At 40.1% G+C, this 18,105-nt stretch overlaps 1 protein-coding gene across 8 annotated transcripts in view; it reads left to right on the top strand.

Moving 5' to 3' along the window:
- klhl5 (kelch-like family member 5) overlaps window positions 1-11,494 on the top strand; it is a 39,234-nt gene extending 27,740 nt beyond the window's left edge. For all 8 annotated transcript variants that reach the window (XM_044029200.1, XM_044029198.1, XM_044029199.1 and 5 more), the window contains 8 exons: window positions 2,316-2,502; window positions 2,956-3,180; window positions 4,699-4,774; window positions 5,424-5,510; window positions 6,199-6,273; window positions 6,563-6,700; window positions 7,702-7,873; window positions 9,317-11,494. In XM_044029200.1, coding sequence (XP_043885135.1) covers window positions 2,316-2,502; window positions 2,956-3,180; window positions 4,699-4,774; window positions 5,424-5,510; window positions 6,199-6,273; window positions 6,563-6,700; window positions 7,702-7,873; window positions 9,317-9,376 — 1,020 coding nt within the window. In that variant the 3' untranslated portion in view covers window positions 9,377-11,494. The remainder of the gene's footprint in view (window positions 1-2,315; window positions 2,503-2,955; window positions 3,181-4,698; window positions 4,775-5,423; window positions 5,511-6,198; window positions 6,274-6,562; window positions 6,701-7,701; window positions 7,874-9,316) is intronic.
- The last annotated feature ends 6,611 nt before the right edge of the window (window positions 11,495-18,105 follow it).

Below are 18,105 nucleotides of genomic sequence, written 5' to 3' on the forward strand. Positions count from 1 at the left end.
AGAGTCCCTGTCTGGTAATGTGATGCAGAGAAGTTTATATGCTGTGCAGAGCCTCATTGCCTTGGGCTGTGGACACACACACAAATGTTTTAAACCTTAATTAAGTATGATGTCTCTCTTACTCTCTTAACTACAGCTAAATTATCTGTTCTTTTCATCTCCCTCATCTGTCATTTCCCTCACTATATAGAAAGTGGGATAATAAAACTCCCCCTTTGCCCCCACTCCTCTTTCCATCTTCTCAGCCTGCACCTATACATCTCCCTGTTTTTCCTGTTGTGTGGTATACAGCACTTAAGATATATGACTTTGGCCTGGTCAGCTGAAATCACGAGTAGCTGTAACATGTGACCACGGAGAAGATGGATGGCAGAGAGGTGTGGCAATGGAATAACAACAGAGATGCAAAAGGCTGAGGGTTGATTTTAGCCTTTAACAGTATATCACCACCACCATGCATAACTGACAAAAGAATTAACATTCAGCAACCTCTTGAGTTGTGAAATGCCAATAAAACAACATTTAAACCTCACACAAACAATCAATCAATATTCTTCAACCAATGAGTTCATTCTCTAACTCGGTAACTGTGTGATTACTCATCAAGTGGATGTCAATTCACCAGATTAATACTATGAATCTCTGCTCGTGTGACTGTAAAACAAACCAAAATTGAATGATACATTAGTCATATTTCCAAAATAAAAGTCCCATGTCAGTCAGTCAGCATGACATTCATCTAATGTGAGTGGAATAGTGGCACCTAAAATGTACAACTGAATGTTAACTGCTACATATAGATACCTGGTAAAGATACCTAGGTAAAGGAAATGAAAGGGGAATGGGAGAGTGAATTTGATGTGTGTGGGAGTGAGTGTGTGTGATACAGGTGGACAAATACATCCTGTCTCTTCATTTTTACGCGTGAGGCGAAACAGAAAGAGGAGCTTAGTTACTCCTCTGTCCACCGCAAGGTAAAGAGAGGACAGAGAGGAGAATGTGGGACGCCTGGATTCAGTCCAATTTCATCCTCCACATTCAATTTTTCACAGCATGATGGAAACATAACAGAGATGCGGACAGGCACTTTATTAATCTCTGCCCACCTTTATCGCCCACTTGTATAAATAAATACTAAAAAAGGGTTCACAGTAATTTGCCCCTCTGTGATTGTACGCCATAAAACTTTGGGTTTACCGTGGTGTGTAAGCTGCTTATCCATTTAACATGCTTACTTTATGCTCTGCACGTCGGGCTGGGAAAATTGATTTTACATTCAGTGACCAAGTCGAATTATTTGGGCCAAATGTTTCTCTTTGTAGGGCAGAGGGAATTATGAGGCACAGCAAAGATGAAAATGACTGTGTAGAAATAACATTTTTATTTTCACTTGAGCATATATATCCTTTATAATTACTGCTCTCTGTGACTGAAGCATTTCTGAACATTCCTCCAGATGCAGACATATACACGCAGTCTGGAAACTTCAAATGACTTTTAGAAAAATTATCTGGGACACACTCACATGCATATGCAAACTGATTTTAGGAAGGATTGTAGTGCTTCATGCCACTGCAGGGTTTCCCATACATTGTGCAATTTGTGGCCAGACGCCACAGAATCAACGGTGACTGCCACAAATTGATTCCTCTTCTTTTTTTCAATGCGACAATACATTCATCTTCCTGTCCATGCAGCTCTCTCTCTTTCTTTCTTTCCATCTCTCGCTCTCTCTCTCTCTCTCTCTCACATTCACACACATAGATGCACACATGCAGCTATACACGCACAGACTGACGACGGATTTGTGTCCTCTCCACACAAAGTGGAGAGGACCAATATCAAATGATAATGTGAAGAAGGCGGAATATTTGGCACAGAGACGACAGTTGGTGAAATCTGGAGTTCACTTACAGTTAGATTTAGTGGTATAGTCTATGTGGTACGTGTGTGTTGTTGTGGTTAGTGGATATAGACTAGAAAACTGATGAAACAGATGAGATGTTGAGGAAAGATTAGTCCTCTTGTGTGTCAGATAATCAGCATGTACTTGCTGTGTGTGTGGGGGGGGGGGCAGGCAGGCAGTATGTGTGTCAGAGGGACAGGACTAATGCCTGCCGGTCTGATCTAATCTCTCAATCAATAAGAGAACAGCTTTCCCTCAACCCTCATACCTCCACAACCGCTCACAACAACATCATAACCCACACTGGCCTACACCCACAGTACACACATACCGTACATGATTCTTGGCAGCAGTTGGTAAAAAATGACCCTGTGTGTGCTCATGTGTGAGTTGTTGTGTTTGTATGTAGTTCCTGGCAGACCTTGAGTCCAACCCTCTGCTTCAGGACAGCGTGGAGTGCCAGCGACTGTTGATAGCGGGAATGAAGTATCACCTCTTGCCCCTCCACCGGCCCCTGCTTCAGAGCCCTCGCACCCGTCCTCGTAAGGCCACCGTTGGGGCCATGTTCGCTGTGGGTGGCATGGACGCTACAAAAGGTAGAACAGTCACTGGCACAAATCCAAACACAATTATCAGGCTACACCAGAAGTTAGCTACACCCAGTTTGGCATATACAGTAACTGTATACTGTGATGCTTTAGACCATGTTTGTTGTCATGTGACAACATTTGAAAGTCAGTAGGTGAGAGGGAAAGCAAAGAATGGGCCATGCTTAAAAATAATGCAAGAACAATCTTTCTCCTGTGATGTTTTCTGGATATGACTTACTCTTTTTATTAGGTACATCTAGTTAAAAGTAATGCAGTGTAATCCGGTAGTCCTGCAGTAGATCATCCCTTCATGACAATTATAATATTCAGGTGTGATTCAACATGTAAATAAAGAGGGCCTCACACAGTCATCTCGTGAATTACCAGTTGAATAAGCACAAAATGTATTTATAAATCTAAATTTAGATCTAATTTGTTTTATATTATTGTGTTTTCCAGGTGCTACCAGTATTGAGCAGTACTGTCTGCGTCGCGACACATGGAGGCAAGTAGCCACCATGAGCGGACGGAGGCTACAGTTCGGTGTGGCTGTTCTTGACGGCCGGCTCTACGTGGTAGGGGGCAGAGATGGACTCAAGACCCTCAACACTGTGGAGTGTTACAACCCGCAAAGTAAAACCTGGAGCGTGATGCCTCCCATGTCAACACACAGGCATGGACTAGGTGGGAAGCTTGTTGAACAAATGTGGTTTGGAAATGTCTGCCTTAAATTTACACTGATATTAGTGCATATGTACAGTGCTGTGCAAAGTTCCTAGGCCACCATTAGATTTGCAATGCTTTAATAACCATAGAGTATAATAATTTCTCAATCAATTTATTGGAATACTGTACATCCAGAAAATATGGGAAATGTATGCAGTTTAAAAAAAGCTCATAGTAATAAAAAAAACGCTTTTTAAGTGTCAAGTGTGTAAAGCCTAAAGCCAGGGTCGAACAATAGCGTGACCCTGATTTTCTTAAAACTGAAGTGAAACCCAAATTAATGTAACTGGTAAACCTACAATTTCATGTCGGCAAATATCTGCTGTGGAAAAAGGGTCTATTACACTAGGTTTATATTTAGGTGATAATTTTGAATGCTTACCCAAGCAAAAAAAAAGGATGATGATTTTACCATTTTACACTAACAACAAAAGCCATCTGTTTGGAGATTTTCATGAGCTTTCTTCCAGTGTGAAAGGAGATTTAGTCGATAGTGTTGTTGATAATGGCTTGAAATAATCAGCCCTTTATTAGAGGATTGATTAAGGCAGTGGTTCCTGCAGAATTGTACTGACTCTGTGGTGGCAGCTCCAGACAAGCGAGCATGCAGTTTCCTCTCATGTGCAACAGAGTGACAGTTCCACACTGAGTGCAGGTGTTAAACCTAGGTCTGTCTGCTTGCCTCTTGTGGCAACATGCACTGCTACAGCTGAAACTATGACAGGGTCTGCCTTCCTGAAAGGATGATAAAAATGTTATGGGTATTTTGACAGTCCACTGACACAGTGGACTGTGGGTCCACATCTCCCAGTGTTGCCAATGATGATACTGAGAGAAAGACGGAAAGTGATGTAGAGAGTGAGTCAGGGAGCTTCTATATATTATGAGAAGTGTAAAAAATGTTTGCTTCATTATGAAACACCAGACAAACTAGGTTATGGTGGGCTGCCTAGGACAGTCTAGGTAATAAACTATAAAAAGACTAATGGATTTGAATTTTCTGTTTGGCATTTTAAAAACCATAATCACAGCTTGGGGTGAGATATTAGGATATTTTATTTGTCCCTGCTGGAAAATAGTAGATTCTCAATGAGAAAAGTGACTGGTTTCAGCTCTAGAACACCTTACTGGCAGACAGAGTCAGTATTGGACATGTATCAACAAATTAAATCCAAAGCAGAGTTGATTTACCCTGTGCATCTTGTGTGAAGGACACTTCCCCACTCATTTTAATTACAACATTTTATAAGACATGGGGTGCATGTGTGTGAAGGGTGGTAGGGATTCAAACACATCTGGCAGCACAGATGTTCGGCCAAATAAATCCTTTGAGTTTGGAAGTATTAACATGCTGCTAACTCTGTGCATCTAATGGTTGTGCACACATGCACCATCATTGTTCTAAACGTGTCCTAGCGGATATTGTTTTGGTAAGCTGCCATGAATTAATCACGCGCCTGGGGTTGTGTATTGCAGGTGTAGCTGTCCTCGAAGGCCCCATGTACGCGGTCGGAGGACATGATGGTTGGAGCTACCTCAGCACTGTGGAAAGGTAACAGACTATTTCACAGGAGCACATTGTTTTTTTAGAAAACAAGTTGCTGTAGAACGGTGAGATGATAATATACAGTACAATCTAATAAATTCAGTTATTGCTAGAGCTGCAACGAGTCTTTCCCAAATGTCAAAATGATTATGCTCCACAAACCAAAATATTCAGTTTTAATGATTTCTTCATAAAGTGGAGCAAAGAAACCAGAAAAATTCACATTCATGAAGCTGAAAAATCTGAAATCACTGCAGCCCTAGTTATTACTGTATTATTTTATGTATTGTAGCTTATTAAAAAATAGTGTAATAATAATATAGTGGTGATGTTAGCCATGCAATTGAATAATCAATATCAATTTGCTTCTCAATAAATAAGTTGGTTTATGAAAATAGTCAAAATATTTTATCCAATCCAATGTGACCTCTAAATAACACACAAAAGATCCAAGATATTTTGGAAAACTGAGGACAACTGCACTTAATTCTATTTGTGAAGCTCAGACCAGATACATGTGGCAGTACCACTAATTTACCCGGCGCATTTAATCACTAAACAATTTAATTGCCAATTAGTATATGTAGTTTGCCGAAGCAACTAATAAATACAACAAAGTTCTGTTCTGTAATGTGCAAGACTGGCTTTCTTCTAGGTGGGATCCCCAAGCTCGACAGTGGAGCTTTGTTGCCAGTATGGCTACACCCAGAAGCACTGTGGGCGTGGCTGTCCTCAATGGCAAGTAAGTGAGCACACCATTTTATTTAATTTTTTTTCAATTTTAAACATTGCACATTAGTGTCACATTCATGTAACGGATCACATACAGTGGTTTAATAGCTTAATAGAGATGTAAAAAGAAAATTGCACTGTTCAACAGCAGCAGCACAAACAACATCCTCCAGAAATAGCAACCAATTCTGGCAAATCAACACTCCTTTAAAACTTTTCAATAAAAACTGAACATTGTAACCCTCAGGGTTTATTGCAAGACTGTTGTTTCGGACTGCATCGTTTTTTTGCTCGGTATAAACTGCCAAGTGAGTGTATTAACGTTTATGTTTGATAAGTTCATTGCTAGAGTCCCCTCATTTGCCCCAGAATTCTCCGGCAGCAGAGCCTGCTATATTGCCCCGTTGTTCTTATTATTTTAGTGAGGCACCACAGAGGAAGGCTGTATAGATTATAATAATGATAATGATAATTAATACAGAAATAACTGCTTTGTGTTATCCATGCCCAGTGGCTGTGTGTGTTTACAGGTGTGCATTCATATGTTGTGTGTACCCATGGATGCAGGTACACACACACATGCAATACTAAGATTGGGTCATTGCACACGGTGTCACTAAAATGAGAATACAGCAGTGTGTATGGTGTTATGTGTGCTTTGTCTCTCTAGTGATTGAACAAGCCTCTGTCTTCTTCAGGTTGTATGCAGTAGGAGGTCGTGATGGTTCATCCTGCTTGCGTTCAGTGGAGTGTTTCGACCCCCACACCAACAGGTCAGAGACGTGGGACGTTATTGAACAGAATTAAATGCCTTCTCCTGCCTGATATCCTGCTCTATTCACCCACGGATCAAAATGAGACTGATAAACCCCTCAGGATGTTAGAATAGACCACTGTCAAACAATTTCCTTGTATATTCTTTATGGTCTCTCATAGAGTGGTTGAGTGGAGGTTTCTGGCAAATAATTGTCTATGAAAACAAAAGGAAGCAAATTTTGGAGGGTTTTGAATTAAGCTTTTATTCAATGTTGGAAACAGTGTGAATTTTTTTTACATCTACAGATGGAGTGGTTGTGCTCCAATGGCCAAAAGACGTGGAGGTGTGGGTGTGGCCACGTGGCACAGCTTCTTGTATGCCATTGGAGGTCACGATGCTCCGGCCTCTTCCCTGGCATCTCGCTTAAGTGACTGTGTGGAGAGGTGCGTCTACATTTATGGGTGTTACAGTGTGAAATGTGATATTGTAGAAGTAGATTATAGCATCTTTCAGATTACATCGATTAAAGTGGTAGCACTACCATACTGTATGTTAAAGGCGACATAGACAGGAAGCTCCAATTAACGCTGCGTTTGTGTGTGTGTATCTGCGTCATTACCTCGTTTATGAAACCCTAAAGTTTCTGAACAACAGTTCAGCCACTGCTGAGAAAATAGGCTTTTTGTTTTCCTGGGCTTCGCTTTTATTGTTTTCCTGGGCTCTGCGAAGCGGATCGGCACTTCCTTAATTTGATGTCGTCATCAGAAATCCTCACCACTCCTCTCACCACCTTAGCGCCTCCTGGTGCGGGCACTAGTCCAGGCACATCCGGTTGCATACATTCAACCACAGAAGAAGAACTACTCTCGTTGTAGCTGCTGAGATGCAGAGCATCCACCGTGCCAGAGGGGGAGCTGTGTATCTGAGAGCTGGCCTATCTATTACGTCACTTCAGGTACCTGGCCAATCACAGGACAGTGGGAAAGCTCTCGTTGGCTGGCCAATCACAACACAGTCCACGTTCTGGGGGTGTGATTTTGGTCTGAAACAGCGCGGCTGACGAGAGCATCAGTGAGGAGATATTTTGATCGGCTCATTTGCAGCGACTAGTAGGTTTTTAACCATGAAAACAAGTTAATATATGTAAGTAGACCTCCATAACTAACATATATGTGTAATACAAGCATTCTATGTCGCCTTTAATGTTTGACATTAAATGACATCACCAAAATCTGAAATTTAAAAAAAATCTTTAAAGGAATAGTTTTCTATCTTTGAAAATACTGTCTTTCTCACCAAGAGTTGGATTAGAAAGCAAGCAATAATGTTTTAAGGGAAACCGCAGCTGTTGTGTGCCAAGAATAAAAAGAAGAAAAATATGATTAGCCATTTAGTTGTTTTTTTTTTAATGAAAGTAATTTTGTGTGTGTGTATGTGTGTACAGGTATGACCCTCAGACAGACATGTGGACGGCAGTGGCCCCCATGAGCATCAGCAGAGATGCAGTAGGTGTTTGTCTCCTTGGCGACTGTCTCTATGCTGTGGGTGGTTACGATGGTCAGGTGTACCTCAATACAGTCGAAGCTTACGATCCTCTGACAAATGAATGGACACAGGTAACACACACAAATGCAAACAAGCACATTATTGACATCCCAAGTTGTCCCCTCCCCCCCATCATCATCAAATGAAAACTGTCTTATAGTTAACACACAGTCTGTGCTTCTTCCCTGTTTAATTCTATTTCTTTTTATGTAAATGTCTGTTCTCCTCATGCTAATGTTGTCCTTGTCGCTGCAGCAACAGCAGGAGTCAGAGAAAGAGAGGTTTCAAAGCAGAACCATCTCATTCAGCTCAAGTCTGTCACACTTTATTCCCCATACTGTGTATCCTCTGAGGATTTAAAACCAAAGTTACAGGAAATCTGACATTTTAGGGAAACGCGCCATGCTGAGAACAAGAAAGCTGTAGATGTAGGTAGATACAGAATACAGAGAACAGAAGTGAGGGGACACATCAGGAACATTTAATTGATTGTAGTACGACTATAAAACTAACAAACAGGCAAACATTTGTTGTTTGTTCTGTCCTAGTAGCTGACTGACTGAATCTGTCGTAGTAGTTTCCTCCTAAACCAATACAAGTCAAGTCAAACCACATTTAGTCCTTGGCATAGGGGGAAAGGCGGAGTACACCCTGGACAGGTTGCCAGTCCATCCACAAGATGAAAGGATGGACTGACATACGACACAAAAATGCAACAAAGCATTGAAAAAAAAAAAACTTCACTGTAGTTGTAATCGGGAAGAAAAAAAAGTGTTAGCAGGCACATCTCATTTTGAAATGTAGCAAAAATAATGAACATATTTGCATAAACTCCCTTGTTGGTAAGTGCACTAAATACTTGAGGGGGCAGGCAGCAGAATTTCCCCAGTCCTCAGTTGAGCCTGCAGCACTTTCTGAAAGGACAACTCTTGGTCCATAGTCCAACCATTTCCAGACGTCTCACCATCTTGCGATGTTGATGGGTGGCATGAAAAGAAAATATAGTTATACTAAGAAACACAGAGAGTTGTGTGGGGCTCAATCAGCATTGTATAAACGTATTTGACAATGGTTTGAAGGTCAAGACATGTGTTCGTATTTAAAAGTTATGCCCTACAGCTTTAAAATTATATTTTCTGATTTGATGTAGGGGTGGGTTGGTGGGAATCGATATCGGTCAGTATTGGTATTGGTCCGATGCTGGTCAAAATCACTGGATCGGATATCAGACAGATAAAACTGTAGAATTCAAAAATCCTAACTCGCATGCTTTTACTATTCACAGGCTGTAAAAATCAGTAAAAGCATTTTAGCTGAGTCTTGTTTGGGCTGTTTGTCACTTGTCTTGGTTTAAAATCTGACCTAATGGAAACGAAAAGACCAGATGATTGCTTTTTTTTTAAATTAATGTCCTGAGCAACAAGTGTTGTAGAGATTTCCTAGCTCCACTGAATAGTGATACCTGTTAATGTCCTGCTTTGACTGAGATTCTTGTGTTTTTCTCTTTTTTTTAGGTTGCACCTCTGTGTCTCGGCAGGGCCGGTGCCTGCGTCGTTGTTGTTGTCAAACTGTGAAAACACAGGTTTGGTTTCTTGGACTTTTCCTGATGTGGCTCAGAGATGCTGGTCTTTGCCACGTGGAGCCGGCGTGTTCCCTCAAACCAAGAGATCCATCTGCCTACACCAGAAACACTTCAGGTTTTACACTTAGTTTAAGTCACATTTTAGCCTGCTGGGAAGAAGAAAAAAAAACAGATTTTTGAGTTTTTGAAATTTCTTACTCTGTCACTGAGCACCCTGATAACCTCTGCCACTGATGCATTCAATCTGGAGGAATCTGCAGTGTTTATGTGAGCATGACGGGACAGCTGTCACACAGCTTTTTCTGCTTGCATGATATTTTGTTCCTGTAGACAGGATGAGACACACACACACACACACACACACACACTCTGAACTGACACGGTTGCTTTCAGCTTCTTTTTTTTGCTGACTTAAAGGTGAGAGAGACTGTCAAGATGGTTGAGATGCCTCATCATTTTATGCTCTTCGTTTTTCTAACAATATCACATAGTGTGTATTGATGCTATTTTAGACTGTTCCATTTTATTTTTATGCTGTAGTCGGCAAGTACTCGCTCTCTGGTTTCTTTCTTTCAAATGTCAGATTAAAAAAACCAGACACTTTTGACATAATCAGCACAACCTTATGAACAGCTGTACTGTATTGTATCTTTACACTTGAGTTGAAGCATATCCCCATGTTGCATCAGCTTACATCAAGCATACCTTAGTGTATTCCGATGTGCAGATGATCACGGCCCTTTTTCACAAGCTTCACTTGTAAATCATATGAAGTCTTACTACTACTTGTGAGTCCACATTATTGTGGAATTGAGGTGAGAGAAGACTTTTGCAACACTAATCTTGAGTATTTTCACTTTCCTGCAGAGCACAGGGTCACCTTTTTTTTACACACTTTGCTTTATAGAGGGCCAGTTTATATTTTCTGTTTGCCAGATACCTACTTTTTCGCGACTGTTAATGTTCCCTGTGTGAGTGTTTAAGTGTTCATAGATTGAAAGCAGTATATTTTTAACTCAAATGAGAATCTTCCTCCTCCTCTCCATTTCTTCACTTCCCCGGTGCTCTCTCTTTTTACTCACTCTCCCATTTCAGCACCACACACACACCACTGTGTTTTAGATCAGAACTGGATACCCAGACAAAATGAACAGCAGACGATATTATGAGAGCACAAATTTAATAACATTGATTCAGCCTGTGCTGATGTTTGATGTTAAGTTCAAAGCCTCATTAGAGGTGACACCGCCGCAGACAAAGCAGGAGACGGGAGCAGTAAATGAATCTTTTGAAAACAACCTGATGTGTCCATATATGTGTGGGCTTGTGAAAGTAGACACATAAACGACCAGACCCGTGAAGAATGCCAAGATTCACACTATAGGTTTGTGTTACACATGTAAATATGTGTCCGTGTAGTGTATTGGACACAAACTCCTGACACTGGGGAGCAAAGAAGGCATCCTTTCTGAATTGACAGATTTAGAGCTAATATAGCCGCCAGAATACACTTCACACACACACACACACACACGCACAGAGCTGGTAGCCAAATGCCCCAGGAGTCAATGAAGATTGAAAAGCCTCACAAATTTGCCAGCGTGACGTCTCAAAAGCAGAGATGAGCGGCTTCCAATCCCCCCATGGCTGAACCAATGTTTATTTAAGGCTAATGCAGCACTGCTTTATTTTATATTTCCTTTCAGACTTGCCCTCTGTTTATTTAGAGAGCAGTTCTCTTGATATCAGAGCAGAAATGTGTAACCTCCACTGTGTATATGTTGTCAAAAGTGAAATATTAAGACAGACATTCCAAATCCTATTGAAGTATATCGCGTACATTATTAAATGTAAAATCTATATGTAGTCTTATTGATTTATGCTGTATATTATACATATAATATAAAATCTGTTATTGTGTATTTTTTTTTCTTCTTTTGTACCCTGAATTCAGATGAAGACGATATGTAATAAAAATGAGAAAAAGGACAGCTGCTCACCTTTTTTTTTGTAATACAAGAATGTTTCATCTTGTTTATTTCATAAATTATGTACATATACAATATACTGTTAATGGTCTTTTATACATTAAAGTCAATATGTGAATTAACATTTCTTTCTGTTCTTTCCCCTGTAAAATACTCAGACAGTTTACCAATAACAGCTGACTCATGTTTATGGTACAGGTGTTTTTGCAAGTATCTTGTTTGCATTCAGCTCTTACTGTATCTGTACTTTCAGAATAAGAGGAGCTCCACCAGTGGCCATTTCAAAAGCTTGTGGTCGTAATGCTCCGAATCCATTTTCAAGGCCCGGAGGTTAATATGAATCCTCATTACTCTTGAGGGCACAAGCTCTAACTTTTAAAAGCAACGGTCTGAAACACTGCAGCAGTGGGCTGCAGTGTTCACCAAGTGTGAGATGGGGGAATGCTCTCAACTTAACCCTGAGACAGCGGCCAGTAGCCAACTGATTCACTCTGATATTTATTTGCAGGAGAAGCTTTAAATCATAGCCAGCTGTAAGAAATGGCTTATGGTGAAAATGAAGAATGATGCTGGTGTCCTTGTCTCGCTGCTTCAACAGCACCTGGGTGCATTTTATCGGACAGGAACAAGGGTAAGACAGAAAGTGCTGAACTGACCGATTCAACACCCTTAACTAAATCATAAAACCACAAGAGACACCGATATTGCCAACTCTTTCGCTTGTACTAAGCTTCATTATGTTGACGTACATTTAATTTAAATTCTCAGGTCAGAGATATTATTTTATAGCCTTCAGTTAGTGACAAAATTCAAAAGATGTTAAGTTTATTCCCTGTGGACTGTTGTAAAAACAAGGTGATTCAGAATGGCAGCCTTTATAAAGCTGACCCATGTCCACATATCAATATAAAAGGCTCATTCTGGGGTGATGTAGCCTTTAAAGGCAGCAGCTGCAGCAGTGTTGAGTGCAATGACTCGACAGTTTTTCTGTAGCGTCTCAATAGCATGCCAGCATGTGGACCTTTGAAGGTGCCTTTTTTCCACAATAATTTCAGGTGTGTTACCATTAGTGAAAGCTTTTTATATCAGCTCATCGTTACATTGTTCTATTTTTTATTTAACTATCACATTTAGATATAAAATACAAATACTGTTCCTCTGTGATAAGTGCTCACAGCCATATAGCAATTTCAGAGAAACACACAGGTGCCATTTGTATTCTATTTCCTTGTGTTAAAATTCCTGATATTTTTTCTACATTTTACATTTCTGTATACATGTGTCCGCTCCTTGTAATTGAGACGTTTTGTTGTTTTGTGATCTGATGCACTTGAATGATGGGATTAGATGATGTTAGCTATACTGGGAGCTCTATATATTGATTTTATGGTTGTTATCGCCCAGTCGTCTCCTCTCATCATGTGATAATTCTTCACTGATGCTCTAATGCAGACACACTTTCACTTTCAACCACTGCCTGATGTTGACATGAAATAAATAGGTTTAGTGTTTATAAAAGTAAAACAGTGGGATAGGTATGTATGTCTATGTGTTAGTGCATGAACACCGGGTATAAGTGCAGTGTCTTATTTCTGTATTTTGAAAAAAATCTGGCTACCTACTTGAACCATGCTCCTGGTTTTCCATCACCCACCAGTGTTTTCCCTTCCTATGCCACCTCAGCACCTCTGGTTTTGTTTTTCCATCTGCTGCACTTTCCTCCTCCAAACATTTTCTCTCAAAGCCAACTCCTTCACACTTGCAATCATTTTCAGCAGCTTTTATTTCCACTGTTTGCTCTGGTTTCTGCCACCTTCCATTTTACCACCCTCTATAGCCACCTCTTGGCATCTCTCTGCTTCTCAATCTCCTGATTCTTCCTCCTCCAGATGTTATCCCCTCTGAGCCGACTCCTGCTCCATGCAGATATTCACCGTGCCTCACCGCTCTCCAGCTGACTGGTTTTGTCAGTCAGTAGGCCTGGATGAAAGTCTGCCTCTCCTTCATGCATCTTTTCAGCTCTGCCTGGAGCTGGCTCTCATTTCTCTGGAGCGGTTAAACTTGCTGTTTCAAAGCTCCCCTATCAAAACTTTGATCTCCTCCTGTCCTTTAGCGAGGGCCTCGCTCAATCTCTGGACGCTGGTCGTCAGTAGGTCTCCAGGGAGACTTGTTGACTCACTCCAGGAGGATTTGTTGTTTCGCATCAATGTAGGTGGCTCTCTGGCAGGTTTCGATGCCAAATGCTGGTTACAGGCAAGTCATTGATGATGTAATTTGAACATTCCGATCGGTCATGTGACTGATGATGATGATGATGATGATATCCTAATCCACCTGTTGCTGGGCACACACGATATTATTTGTCAAAGTTGAAGTGTCAAACTGGAAATCTCTCACATTAAGAAGTAAATAAGTCTACCTACCTTTCTCACATGTTTCATTGAAGTCTATGAGGTGAGACAAAAGTAAGACATATTAAAACAGAAGGTTTGGTAGTATGTGGCCATAAGAGGACTAGGTCATAAGGCTGTTTCAGCCACACACAGTGAAGCATGCTGAGATTATATGTAGGATTCAGGAGGGTTTTTTTTTATTTGTGGTGCATTTGTATTTGAAAATAATTGTTTTTATATATTTCAGACCTACATCTCTGCAGGGTTGAAGGCAGCTGGTGGTTGGTAAGCAAGTAGATGGACATTCCAGGTCGTATCATTCTACTTTTTTAACTTAATTTGTAATCTATCTCAAGAATGGTTTGAGCATGATGACACTGGGTGGAGCTGAGAGCCAAGCACGTTTCTCAAAGACGTCTTTTTTTCCCCTCATTTTACTATGGGGCAGGAAAATACAGTAAAACTGGCCTGGCTCAGTTAAAAAAATGTTCCTGTTCTGCAGCACATACAGACAAAGTCAAAGCAGAACAACAACCCAAGCAAATCAATAAGAATAAAGCTACAAAACAAAATATACAGACAGTACAACAAAGAAGACTGAGAAAAAAAATGAGCGAGGTAGCCTCATTTTCTCACAGACCACGTTTTTGTGAGTGTTTGAAGTGAGACTCTTTCACAACTCCTTCTACTCAGTCGCTCTCTGTGCCGTTTCCTCCTCCTTCGTTGTTGGTTTTATACCAGCAACACATTTCACCTACATTTGCGTTATGTTTTTGGAGCAGCTGTGGCTCAAGATGACAGCCTCCATAAAACAAACCCCTTACCTAAAGAACATTTTCAGCTGTTTCTAAGGTTAATGTTTTTATTTTATTTTTTGCACATGAACAATGAAGTGCAATTATATATAATTCATATAAGTGACAGTCTAAAAAAATACCTTCCAGCTAGGGCTGAAACAATTAATCTATTATTAAGCGATTATTAAATGAATCATCAACTTTTTTGATAATGGATTGATCGGTTTGAGGGTTTTTTCATTATTAAAACTAGATTTCCGATGTAGTATGTGAATATTTTCTGGTTTCCTTGCACCATATAACAAAGAAATCATTAAAACTGAATCATTTTGGTTTGTGGACAAAACGAGACATTTGGGAACGTTATCATTTTCAGGTTTGTATAATATAATCGTTAGTTGCAGCTCTACTTACAGTACGTGCAAACACGATATGTTACAAACTGATTTGATGGTACAAATAATAAATAATAAAGATAAAGTGTGTATCAAATGATGTCCAAGATTTAGATGTCAGCTATCAATCATTTGTCTCCCTTGATTTTACTTAAAAAGATCAATTTAAATTAAACCTGGGATCATAATGTACTGTTTGGTTTCACAAGTCATTCATTCACTTGATAAATTCATAATAACATGTTGAACAGGTTATTGTGCTGAGCCACAGTGAGTGTAACAGGCACAGCCTGGATCGATTCAAATATTCAAAGGCTCCTCATGACAGCCTTCACTCTCATTCATATTTGGGCCCCACGTTGCCATATTCTGCTCAACCCCCTATAGCTTCTCAAAAGTGGGCACAGAATGAGAGTTTCAACTGTTTTTTTAATAGTTGTGATTTTGAAATTATGAAGTGAATTGATTGATGGCTTAAATGTGTTATTTTAATAGTTGTTTTCACTTGTTTTCAATTTCGATAAACCCTCCCGAATGTTACACACTGCACCTTATACTATTAAAAAAGAAGCCAATTTCCACAAGGCGTAACCTCAGGGTCAGGAAAATATACCCAGTTAAACTGTGAACATCATTTATTTTTTTTATCATTGAAGCAAATGTACCACACTCTGCAAAAACATTGCAGCTGCTCTACACACTTGGGGTTCATTGTCTCGCTGTTTCACATTCATTTTTCATTTCTCTGCCCTAATTCTACCATTTAGCTTGGAAGCGGCCGCTCCCTTCAGTGCATCGTAATGAGGTCTGAGTCAGCAGGGTGTTTTCTGCTTCAGCATGCCAGAGAGCGCTGTGAGGAATATTGGTGTCACACAGCTGGCATTTCATCCTGGCTCCCAGGGCTGTAAGCTGTCATCCTTCTATCAATATATGAGAAAGGACAGAAGGCGCTGTGTCACCCTGCACTATTTGGCCTTCTGTCAATGAGACACAAGAGAAGGCACCACTGACCTTGATTTATTCCTGATGCTGATCTTAAAAAAAAATACATCCCTGATTGCCGATGCACAGGACAATGGAAAAAATGATATAAGACAGGGCAGCTATGGGGAAGACTGTGACTGTGCAAAAGAAAACCATAACATTGTACAAGGCTGCCGTCTACTGGATCTATGGCGGCAGGACAATCTACGGTAGAATTGACACTGAGGTAGTTTATATGAATATGGATATTCATATAAAGTTCAATACACAGAGATAGGTATAAGAATAAGGTATGCCATGATTCAATTGGCATTCAAAGATCTGTGATTAACTTTGGTCCTGTTAAAAGTCAAATGTTTATGTGTTATGAATATACCCTACAGCCATGGTTCTCAAACTGTGGTATATGTACCACCAGTGGTACGCGAGCTTCCTCTGGTAGGACTCTGTAGAATAAAATATTTTTTTAGAATTTTGACCGAAATGCATAGAAGATTTAGCTAATAACAAATAATAATAATAATAATAATAATAATAATAATAATAATTAGATTCACCTTATATCTTGCTCCATCTTGTTCTAATTTCACTATACCAGTGTGTAAAGTTTATGTGAGGAAGAGGAGGATAATGATGCAAATTATCTTCTTGGGAATAAATCCGCCTCCTGTGAAAAGTCTGTAGCTGACTTTGGGCGACCTATTTACACCACTGTATTTTAACGCTGGTGGAAATGATGTTACTTCAAGAGCTCAATATTTTCTCAGGTGGTATTTGCTGTAAAGAAATTGAGAATCACTGACCTATGACATACAATCTCTTCATCTTTATCATATCTTAACCACTCACTATCCAGTCTGCATCATGATGTCGCGTCACTTCGCTCTCCTTCCAATGATTCATGGCAGGCTCTGGTTCTCTGATGACACACTCTGTGTAGTTTGCATGTACAGCAGATGTGTGAAGGAGCGCTGCAAATTTGACACATGCTCACATTAAAGGAATGCTTAAAAAAGAAAGGAAAACATGAAAGGCAAGTCATGAATAATGAATGCTAACATTAACGTCCTACCTAAAAGTATTTGAAGAAGAGTGTTAAGGTGAGCGTGGAACAAGCTAGTGATGCAACTTTACGGATGCCTATAGACGTAAAAAAAAGACACCAAAGAAGAATGAAGGTATCAGAGGTTTCACGGGTTGAACCCAAAACATCTCATTTATTGTACAAACAAAGGTACAAAGCACAGGGACCCCACTTTAGACAGCCAAAAAGTGTGGTCAAATGGCAGAATGTAAGTCAAAACCAGAAATGCCAGGACACGAAGGACAAATACAAACTGGCAGCAATCACTAGGGGTGAGAGGAGACAGGTGGGACACATTAGGGCAGGTGCAAGAGTCGGTTAAACACAGGAGGGCAGCATGTGAAGACACCTGAAATGAGACAAGATGTGTATTGCCAAATAAAAGTAAATGACAAAAAAATTTACTGACAAATTAGAACGTAACGTAAATATGGGGGGACTTGATGAGACAGACATGATGACAGTAAGTACCAGTACCAGGTGGAGTCAAGCTTAATGATTTAAAGGTCAAGTGTGTATCATTCAGGAGAGTTTATCACCAGAAAGTGAATAAAACTCCCATTAAAGCTGCATTAAAGCTGCATTAAAGCTGCGAGCAGCGCTGATCCTGTGTGTGTCGGGTGTGCCCACAGCTGTGCGCTGCTTTTTTAACCCAGGATTCTGATCTGGGTTGCCATAGTTACCATGATAGGGAATTTCATAGGCCTTTGATCTCTGCAAGGCAGATCATGCACAGTTTCTGTCTCCATTCGTTTCCAATGGGAGAATAAATATATTTCCAAAAATTGTTAAAAAGTGGACGTAGCATTTTCAGTTTTTTTCAGACAAACTTTCACGAGCATGTTCAAGCTGCTGAAGGAGCTTAAAGGAGGCGACCATCTTGCACCACCATGTATTTACAGCATTCTGTTTGGACAAACAAGTCACAGCAATCACTTTGTGTGCGTGTGTGATTTATCTTAACGTAGCGCTGAAATAAAGTTTTTATATGATGCCCTTGGGTATGATGAGAAGAGACAAATTTGTATTCCTTTCAATTTTACTTTTTCTTCCAAATTAAACATACTTAAAAGTACATTT

Source organism: Solea senegalensis, linkage group LG6 (genome assembly GCF_019176455.1).
Source record: "Solea senegalensis isolate Sse05_10M linkage group LG6, IFAPA_SoseM_1, whole genome shotgun sequence".
NCBI lineage: Eukaryota > Metazoa > Chordata > Actinopteri > Pleuronectiformes > Soleidae > Solea > Solea senegalensis.